Below are 10,399 nucleotides of genomic sequence, written 5' to 3'. Positions count from 1 at the left end.
GAACTCCTCTCGGTTGTAGTGAATCATGGTTTAAAAAAGTTAAGATTTTTGCTAAGGGTAGAAGTAGTTTCCATGACCAAGATGTAAGTTAGGTAGGTAAATGGTAGGTTAATAATTACTAGAAGCTTAGGCTAGAACTAATTGGTATAATTATCTGCTATTATAAATTTACGTACAGAAGAACGTAAAATAAGTAAACCATTAACCATGAAGCACGGGGCCTTGGATCGTGCCAGAGGGTCACTGAGACCTGATGAAGACTCTCCTGACTTCATCCTTCCAGACCACTGACCCATTTCGAGACCACTGACCCAATTCAAGAGAAGAACTGCACACGTGTGAAGGACTAATGGGCTCATTTTAATATGGGGTGGGGATGGGAGGTGCTGGGGTTATGCAGATGTATTGTATGTAAGATCTTGGGCAATAAATAGATGGCAAAGAACCTTGTTCGGGGCGGTCAGGCCTTTCAGAGGTGACTCCTATGCTGCCCACTGGTGAATAAACACACCACTTTGTAACTTTAATTAGTTAGAGGGTCTTTGTCCATGATTATACTGTTTTTTTAACTATTGACTGCTCTAACTGGAACCTGGGGACACTTTATCAGTTGTGTCTTTCAGTGGGACCCATGAATGGTATCAGAAACTTTGGAGTTTGATTCTGACTGAATTCTTGAGATATTTCCTAACAAACCACGGATGTGCCTTGATTTCCCTCTGGTCTGGTGCACTTCATTAGGAAGCTTTCCTATTAAAGTTATGGAGAAATAATCCAAAGAGCGTCTTGGAGATATTTATTATTATTTCAGAGTGTGTGTTTTATGACTGTTCTCTTTAGAGCACAGCTGACTGCAGCATTCTGTGATTGATATTGATGCAGGGTTTCCCCTCAGGAGGTCTGGCCTGCTCACAGAAGCTGTGCCTTGAGGTCTGAGCCAGTGTGGACAACCTTGCTCCACATTCCCCAACCACATCCTGTCTGTCCTAACTCACCTGGCACCTGCTTTGCTTGGAGAACTGGCTGCAATCAGGGAAAGAGGGATTTTTCCCTTTTTTTTAGTTTTTAAGCAATCTAAAACTCCTATTTTTCCCCATTGAATACAGACACACTCCTCAGGTGTGTGCCAGCCCAAAGCCCCACCAAGGAGGTTCAGCTCCGGGGATCGGTGCTTCGGGGGCGGTGCCTGCAGTCGGCGCCATCTTTCCTTTCTGCCTCTAACTCCCGTCATGCACCGCGGCCCTATAGAGCCCCATTGGAGCCGGGACTACAACACCCATCATGCCCCGCGCTCCACAGAATCCTGGTGTCAACCCCCTTTATGTCCCATACGTGTCCCCCAGACCCTCCACGATCCCTAAATGCCCCCTCAGTGCCCACTTGGGACCCCCCAAAAATGTCTCCAGATCCCCTGAATGCTGCCAACCCCATCGATGCCCGTTACAGCCATTTCTGGGAATTCATCTCCTGCCATCCCCCACGAGCTCACAGCACCTCATAACACAGTTCCGTGCCTAAAACTCCTGCCGTGCCCCGCGCCCCGGCTCTCTGCGGAGCGGGCGGCCAATCGCCAATTGCCGGCTCCTGCAGCCGCTGTCAGGGCCGTGTCTCCTGCAGCCGCTGTCGCTGCACCTGCAGGGCCGCGTCCGGCTCTGCTGGGCTCCCCAGCACGGCCCGCAAGGACAGGGACGCGCTGGAGCAGGTGCCCAGGAGGGACAGCGAGATGCTGCGAGGGCTGGAGCAGCTCTCCTGCAAGGAAAGCCTGAGACAGCTGGGCTTCTTCAGCCTGGAAAAGAGACTGAGGCTTAGGCTTAGGCTTTACTGAACTGTGGCCTTCCAGTATCTGACAGCAACCTACAAGAAAGCCAGATAGGGACTTTGTATAAGGACAGGCAGAGAGAACACAAGGGAGAATGGATTGAAACTGAAAGAGAGAGAGTAGGTTTAGAAGAGAAATTCAGAAAAAAGACTTTCCTGGAGCACGTTGCCCAGAGAATCTGTGGATGCTCCATCCCTGACAGCGTACGAGGCCAGGCTGAATGAAGCTCCAGACAAGCCGGTCTAGAGCAAGGGGTCCCCAGCCACAGCAGGGGGTTGCAGCGATGTGATCTTTCAGGTCCCTTCCCAGCCAAACCATGCCATGACTCCATGAGTCTGGGATACCTCCCCTCCTCATCCTCGGGCAGAAAAGAAACTTGGAACAAAGTTCCACATTGCAGACAATGTCTTTTGGCAGCCTGCAAGTATCTCAACAGAGAATGAAAAGAGATGACAATACTGACACGATTTCTCCTTACTAGTTGAAATTTAAATGCTCTTCTCCTGTCCACACTGGCAAAACTGTCAGAAGAGGCAATTCTTCTCCATGAAATGCTTCATCTCACCCAAAGAAGAAAGCCACAAGCCAACAGTCTTCTTTATTCCTACATTTCTTTATTTGGTTATTTCTCTAATACGAATTAGCTTCGTTTTTTATTTCTTTGTTTGTTTCTTTCGTTCCGCGGGGCGCGCGGCCGCTCCTCCGTTGGGCTCGCGGAGGAAGAACGGCCGCGCGCTCCGGCGGCTCCGCAGCAGCGGCAGCAGCAGCAGCAGCAGCGCTTCTCTCGATCGGTTTTCGCTCGAATTTCGACTCGCTCTCCGTCCCCTTCTTCCTTTCACACTCCCTCTACTCCCGTTCCGTCCCGTCCGTATTCCGCCTCTCCCAGCCGGGCTCATGCCACGCTGCGCAAGGCGCTCGTGGGCGAGCCGGGCCCCTGCCCGCCTCTGCCCGCACTGGCTGCGGCGCCTTTTGAAGAGCCTCTGCAGGAGCCCCTCACTCTGCTGGTGGTGGTGCTGGAGCATCATCGCCTTTTGGCTCCGCCTGCCGCGGGCCCTGGCCCGGCCCCGGCCCCGAACGAGGCCCCTCCCGCGGTTCCGCCCGGAGCCGCCCCGCAGCCGCCCGGCTCCCGCCCCGTCGCCGGCAGCTTCCCCGGTGCGAGCCCCGCCGCCCGTCAGCTCGGCCGCCGGCCCCGAGGCGCCGGAGCCCGGGGCGGCTGGACAAGCAGCAGCGCCTGGGGCGAGTGGGTGCCCCGGGCAGAATGCCGAGAGCGCGGTGCCGTCCGCACGGGCGGAGAAGCCTCCCCTGGAGCAGCTCTACCGGGAGGGCCCGCTGCTGGGGAGGGGCGGCTGCGGCAGCGTTTACGCCGGGACCCGGCTCGCCGATGGCGCCCCGGTAAGAGACGGGGCCGGCTCGGAGCGGGGAGGGGGGAATCGGCGGGCGATGAACTCAGCCCGCCACTTGTCTTGGCTTGCAGGTGGCCATCAAGCGAGTGAGCCGGGATCGCATCTGGGAGTGGGCGCGGCTGGTGAGTGAGCGGGGCCAGCGGGAGCAGCCGGCGGGGCGTGCCGGGCGGGGCTAAGGCCAGGCCCGGCAGGGTGGGAGCCGGGACGCTGCGAGGGGAGCGAGCGTGGAGTGAGCGGGGGCCGCGCAGCGTCCCGGGCCGGGCAATGTGAGCTGCGGTGGCGCCGGGCAGGGGGTGCCGAAGGCGCGGCGCAGCATCGGCCCCGCTGACGGCATCGCGGTCCCCCCGCAGCACAAGGGCGCCCTGGTGCCACTGGAGCTGGTGCTGCTGTGGATGGTGTCGTGCCCTGGCTTCCGCGGCGTCGTGCGGCTCCTGGACTGGTTTGAGCTGCCCGACGGCTTCGCGCTGGTCATGGAGCGTCCGGAGCGCTGTCGGGACCTGTGGCACTTGCTGGATGCGGGGGGGTTCCTGCCAGAGCCCGTGGCGCGGGGGCTGTTCCGCCAGGTGCTGCAGGCCGTGCGGCACTGCACCAGCCGCGGCGTCCTGCACCGCGACATCAAGGCCGAGAACATCCTCGTTGACCTGGCCACGGGCGACGTGAAGCTCATTGACTTTGGCTGCGGAACCTTCCTCCAGGACACGTTCTACACCCACATGGCAGGTGAGCCCAAAGCCAGGGCCCAGCTGGGCAGTGGAGGTTCTCCCCTTTGCTGGCACAGGGGAGGACGGAGGGAGGGAGGGAGGGGGAATCCTTCTTCAGCCGGCTGCAGCCAAGTTGTTTTTTGGCGGGGGCAGGGTCTGGCTGTGTTTGAGCTGGCTGGGAGGGAGGGAGCAGCATCGGCCTGATGATCTGTGCCCGTGTCCCATAGGAACGCCGCAGTACAACCCGCCAGAGTGGATCCTCTTCGGCTGCTACCATGGCCAGCCAGCCACCATCTGGTCCCTGGGCATCCTGCTCTATGACCTGGTCTGCGGGCACCTTCCTTTCAAAACCCCTGAGGACATCATCCGGGGCCAGTTCTTCTTGCCACCCCGGGTGTCTCAAGGTGGGGATATGTTTTCAAGGCACAGGAGCAAGAATGGGCTTGAGAGATGGCAGCTGGCACATTATCGTCCTGCTCTTGCAGCTAGGGAGGAGGTTGATCTCCTGGGCTTAGCTGGAGGAGGTGGCATGTGTGCTGCTCTGCTCCAAAAGGGAGGATGGATGGGAAGCTTTGGGTGCGGCCCCCAGCACTCCTAGTGTGGGGTGGGCACTGTGGAATCTGGGAGAGCATGGACAGGAGGTGACCAGGGGTTTTTGGTTTCTCTCTGCAGAGTGCCAGCACCTGATCAGGTGGTGTTTATCCATGGACCCTGCAGACAGGCCATGCCTAGAAGACCTTTTTGAGCATTCCTGGCTGCAGAACCCCCAGCTGACCCAGGAGACAGCAGAGATCCATCCCTCTGCACAGTAGGATCCAGGAGCCCAGCAAGTTCCAGCTGCTCACATCTCATGGCGCTCAAAGCAAACCCCAGAGCGTTTCCCTGTGGCCGTGGCACGGAGCAGAGAGCGCGGCCGAGGAGACGCTTCCGTGGGTCCCCAGGAGTTGTGGAGGGAGCGGCTCAGGGCTCCCCGTCCTATTGGAGAAGTGGTAGCACAGTGCAGTGAAGTTGCCACAGACTGGACAAGGGGAAACATCCCCCTGCAGCTCAATGGCATCGTGATGTCCCCGCAAGCCGAGGCACAGCTGGCGTGTTCTTCTGGAGCACGACGCGGAGCCGGAGAACACCATCCTCGAGCTGGCCGCTGGCGGGGCAAAGCCCACGGGCTTTGGTTGTTGCCCCTTCCTGGAGGACAGGACAGGCTCTGTGCCCCGACGAAATCAAGATGAGTCCCCAGCCGGTGCAGGGGCGGGGGGATGCTCGTGCTCCCAGGCATGCCAGGGCTCGGCCTGGCCATGCGCCGGAGGTTCCCCGCTCGGCGGCAATGGGGAATATTCATCTTTGCGCCGCCCGCCCAGCTGCTTTTTGGCGGGACAGGGGACGGATGTTGTGGAAGGGGAGCCGGCTCCTGGCCTCACCTACAGCTTCTGCCAGCCAGCCTGGTGTGGGCTGGGGTGGGGGCAGCCTGCCTGACAAAAGCATCCATCCATGAGGATGGGGGACAGCAGAGGGGGGTGGGTTCCAAAGCCATGCCCCAGCTGGTCTGCTTTTCAGGCCCTTGAGGAAGGGGTGGGCTTACAGGCAGGAAAGGTGGGTTTTTCCCCACCTGGGGAGAGGTTTAATTCTTGCATTGAGTGGTCAGACCCACCCCAGGCCCTTTGAAACATTGATAACCTTTGGTGGTTTTTCTTCTTTCTATGTCTCATTTTGAATTGACTTTCATGCGATTGTTCTTTGTTTTTTCCAGGAAGATTGCACCTTGTGCCCAGACCGGGTGGGGAAGCGCCGGCACTGGACGCACTCCACGGAGGTGCCGGCGCTACCCGGGGCAGCCACGGTGTGCAGGGACATCCCCTTCAAGAAGGACGAGGACCTTGTGTGGGATCAGCTCCTCTCCTGGCAGCAGCTCTGCAGAGGTGGGTACCCAGCTCCACAGCACAGGTGGCACAGGGGCAGATGGGAGTGGGCACACGAGAATCTCGCTCTTGCAGCTGCTGAGGAGGTTGCTGTGCCGTGCTTAAGCAGAAGAGGTGGAGCGTGGCCTGCCCTGCTGCTCTCCTCTAAAAATGAGAGAATGGTTTGGGAGGTTTGGGCTCTGGGCACAGCCAGCAGCCTGGCCCACGCACAGGCCCTGGTGGGACAGGGGGGACAGGAGCCTTCTGTGACTGACCGTGGCTTTCTGGCTTCTCTCCCCAGGCTCCCAGCACCTCATGCCATGGAAACGGCACCGCTGGGCCTGCCCATCTGGGAGGGCTGGAGGGCGGCAGGTGTTCATTTGCTGCCAAAAATAAATCTTTATCTTGTTATTTCCATCATCATAATCAGAGCATTTCTTTCATCCTTTTCCAAGCTTTTAGCCTCCATTCTTCCACGGAAATCTTTTTCAGTCCTTCCTCTTGGTGGGATTTGGGATAGGGGGTTAAGCAACGTGAAAAATTCAACAGCAGCTCCTGTTGCCAACTGCAGCAGCCCCTTCAAGAACCCTGAGCTTCCAGCAAGGTCTGAGTGTGCCTTGCAAAAGGGAGTGGTTTGCAGGGCTGGAGCTGTCACCCCTCTGCAAAAGCTGTGAGGAAAGCAGAAGTGGCAAAATGCCATTTTGGCTCCAACACTGCCCAAATTCTTCATCCTTCCCCCTTCCATGCAATTGATCAAACTACCCAGGGAATACAGCTCAATGTCCTCCAAGAGCCCATTTTGACATGGAAGTTGACAAGTTCAATGTTGGTCATATGCCTTTTTCTGGGCACCAGATGTTACCCCTCCATCAGCATGCAGGCATCCTGCCTTGCTCCTGCTCCCAGAAACAGCAGCCCCACCCCTCCCTATGGCCTGGTGCCCTGCCCTCTTTGCCAGCCCTCCCCACACCCTCTCACTGTTCCCTAAAATGCCCAGGAAACAGAAAAGCCACTTGGCATGGCAGACTGTGTGGCCTGCCTGAGGATTCCAAAGCCACACGAATTTCACAAATAACTTCTGGGATTAGCACATGCAGGTCACATCCTCACTTGAGGATATCCTGCTCTCCCTTCACTCCCCTGTTCCCCACAGACAAGAAGAAGGCTTGTGCTGGAAGAAAACTGCTTATTTTTTTAAATAAAATTTATTTTTCAAACCTCAGGGTTTTCATTCTTTTTTGGCAAAGATACAGTATTATCTGAACAATCTCGGCATATATATAAAATCTATGTGTGTGCATATATTTATAAACTTGAACAATTCTGCAACCTTGTGTCATTCACAGCAGCCCTTCCTGCTTCCTAACAGAGAAGAAAACTCCAACAAAGGGCAAAAATGCAGCCCCTCTCAACCAGAGGAACTGAACCACATCCATCTGTGGCTGGAGAGCATCCCACCAGCTCCAGCTGGGAGGCTTGAACTTGAGTGTAAATGCATCTCCTTAGAGCATTTCTAGACACTGGCCATTGCTAGACAGGGCTGTGCTGGGACACATGCCACCCTCCCCTGTGCCCATCCCTTGGGGAGGGCACTCCAAGCACAAGGAGCAGCCCTTGAACAGGTGGCAAGTGGTCCTCACTGTGCAGGTGGGCTGTGACTTTCTAACTCAAATACCTACAGGCAGAACTGGAGAACAAGAGAAAAAGGCAAGGAGATGCCTTTCTGAGAGAGGTGGCCACAGTAACACAGACCAGCTGCCCAGAGCATGTTCTGCATATTCAAGAGTCACTGAGCAAGAAACCTCTCAGAGGAAATGTTTTCTTCCATCTGAGAGCTCCTCCCTGCCTTCGAGGTAAAACATGAACACAAACTGGTTGAGACAAAGTAGAGGCAGAGGTCCAAGCTGGCAGGCTGGGTGACACAACACGTCCAGTGTTAGCTACAGTAGCTGTCATTATCATTAAAGTAAGAATCACAATCTGAATCATTATCAATCATAAAGTTGTCTTCATCAAGGTCATCATCGTAGTCTTCCTGCCACTGTGGATCACACTCCTCATCTTCAGCCTCCTTGCCACCTTCATCTGTGTTGGGGCAGTCACACAGGATGTTGAGGTTTTGCCTGTTGAGAAGGAGAGCACAAGAGCAGAGCCTCTGCTGTGAGCACCAGCCACCACCCAGCCCCACAACAGCCCACTGTCATGGTCTCAGCATCTCCATCCAAAGAAACTCAAGAGAGTCCAGGGAGAGCAACTTCCATAACTGAGTCTGCCAGTGCTGGAGCTTTCTGGATCAGAGCTGCATACAAGCAGAGGTTTTGCTGCTTTCCCTACACCACTATGTCACTTCAATTGCCACCTCAAGCCACAAAACAGGATGCAAATAATCAGTGTCTGTCATTCAGTCTTTTGTGTGTCAGTGAGCACAGGAGAAAACTCTGCTCACCTGCTTTTGTCTGCACTCACTCACCTTGCCCTGTTACCTCACTAAGAAAACTCACCCTGTACATGCAAGGGCTGAAGCAGGCACATTTGGGATTGTCAGCTTTCTCTGAACAGCATCTCCTCAAGTCTGGAGCCCAACATGGAAATCCTGTTAGCAGGAAAGAAGAGCCAAAAGAGACAGAGAAACAAGATGTAATTTGGGGTGCAAACCCCTCCCCTGCACACACACTATCCTGACTCTATCCCCCCAGCTGATCAAGTCCTTTAGTTTGCCCACAATCAAATGAGACCAGAGCAAGACAAGCCACGAGCAGCCACGTGGCCTTCACCTGTGTGGAGTGCCAGAGAATTGCCAAGAGAGGCTCCTTGATCTGCTGCCCCAACTCCAAACCCACGTGGAAGTGCTCTGCTTTCAGGAGCTGAAGAGAGGTGCCTGAGTCCTGGTACTGCAGCAGGCTTTCCTCTGCAATTCAAGGCCAACAAAGTCCTGCTGCATCTACACTCTTGAGCAGACACCAAGTCCTTCTTGGCCCTGATTGTGAAGCCAGCCATAGCTGCTTAGATCTCCTGTGCACATGCATCCCTCTTTCAGAACACAACGTGTTGCTCTTTTACTGCATCAATCTCCACTGGCAGCCAAACTGCTCCAATGGACTTCCTCAGAAACGACATCAAGAAGGCAAAAATGGACTGGCAGAAGTGAGGCCAGCTGGCTGTTGGTATATATGCTATTGCCCCACGACAGAGCTGCTGCTCTTTGACTACAGCTGGAAATGCTAGTCATGACTTCAAAGAGGCTGCAGGACTTAGCCAGAAGGATGTGCAGAGCATTAGTGAGCAGCTCCAGGCTCTCAGTCTGCTGTTCCACAATATCTATTTTAAGCAGTTAAATGGTTATATGTGAAACCAGAAGGTACTAAATTCACCCAACCGCTCCTGAACATGAGCACTGCAGCTTTTGGTACGTGGAACTCATCACAACCTAAGAAAGCCAAATTCATTAAGCTAAGTAAAAACCCCATCCAAATTAAATTTCTGCTGTCAATGTCATCTTGCATGCCAAAGGGCCCTTGCAGGTAAGATAACAGAGAACAAGCTGCATGTTTGTGGCCTCAAATTTTTCTTCAAATTAATAAAAAAGAAACGGGGAATTGTCACAGTGCAAGCTGTCTTGTACAGGGCAGTTAATTTGGCCACATATGGGAGAAACAGCCTGACCTGATAGACAGGGCTCCAAGGAACAGAGATAAGACAGAACTGGAGATAGACAAGGATTTGATCCAATGAGTCCCAGCTGTGATAGATGTGATTCGTGCTAATTAGATTGTAAGTATATTAACAAAATTGTATTTAGATCAATAGAAGACAATTGTCACAGAGTGAGCGGGGAGATGGGTGAGAGAGGGCAAAGGACATCTTCCAGATGTTGGGAATTGAAGAAGGAGGTTGGAAGGAAGTCAAACAAGAATAGTAGAAGAACGTAGGTCTGACAAGCAGCATCTAGAAATAGAAAGTTTTGACCTTGAAATGGGCCAAAATGGGATGATTCCAAGCATGGGACTCAATTCAAGTCTTGTTATGGAAAACATCTGCTCAGTCACACAGTGCACCTGCACTACCTGCAGGTCACACCTCGGTCACTGAGGAAGCTGATGAGCCTTCATCAGAAATAAGACCCTCAAAAGGATGAGACCCCCTAACCCATTAGTAGAGCATGCGTCGTACACATAGTGACGTAGATTTTAGGAATAGAAACTAGGAGGAGTTTTCTAGAAACTTCTGTAGCCTACAGTATATAAGTGGGATTGTTAGCCTGGATGCTTTGGTACGTGAGGAATGGCGAGCCCTCCCCAGTCAGTTTTGTTTATGTTTTATACCAACCTCAATTATACTAAATTACTTACTGCCAAATTTTGTATATTCTTAAATATATGCACTTTGATTGTTTCATCTCCAAAGCTTTAATTGTCATCTCCAATACTTTGTATTCATTTTGTTACTATTAAAAATTTACTATTAAATTTAATCTTGTTGCTTGATAAATTGGAAAAAATAGAACATCATTCATAACACCAGGAAAAAAACATTAAGATATATTGCAAAAATTCAGCAAAGCAAGACCTGGCTATTGTACAA

General features: G+C 53.6%; 1 protein-coding gene across 1 annotated transcript; it reads left to right on the top strand.

Moving 5' to 3' along the window:
- The first annotated feature begins 2,713 nt into the window (after positions 1-2,713).
- On the top strand, positions 2,714-4,735 carry LOC148218256 (serine/threonine-protein kinase pim-1-like). The gene is made up of 6 exons (XM_088157859.1): positions 2,714-2,725; positions 3,077-3,211; positions 3,294-3,344; positions 3,573-3,942; positions 4,151-4,327; positions 4,596-4,735. Exons 1-6 carry the CDS (start codon positions 2,714-2,716, stop codon positions 4,733-4,735), a joined length of 885 nt encoding a protein of 294 aa, XP_088013985.1.
- The last annotated feature ends 5,664 nt before the right edge of the window (positions 4,736-10,399 follow it).

The sequence above is a fragment of the Sturnus vulgaris genome, unplaced genomic scaffold (assembly GCF_052056855.1).
Source record: "Sturnus vulgaris isolate bStuVul1 unplaced genomic scaffold, bStuVul1.hap1 Scaffold_192, whole genome shotgun sequence".
Classification (NCBI taxonomy): Eukaryota; Metazoa; Chordata; class Aves; order Passeriformes; family Sturnidae; genus Sturnus; species Sturnus vulgaris.
This window is presented reverse-complemented; position numbering and strand designations above follow the sequence as displayed.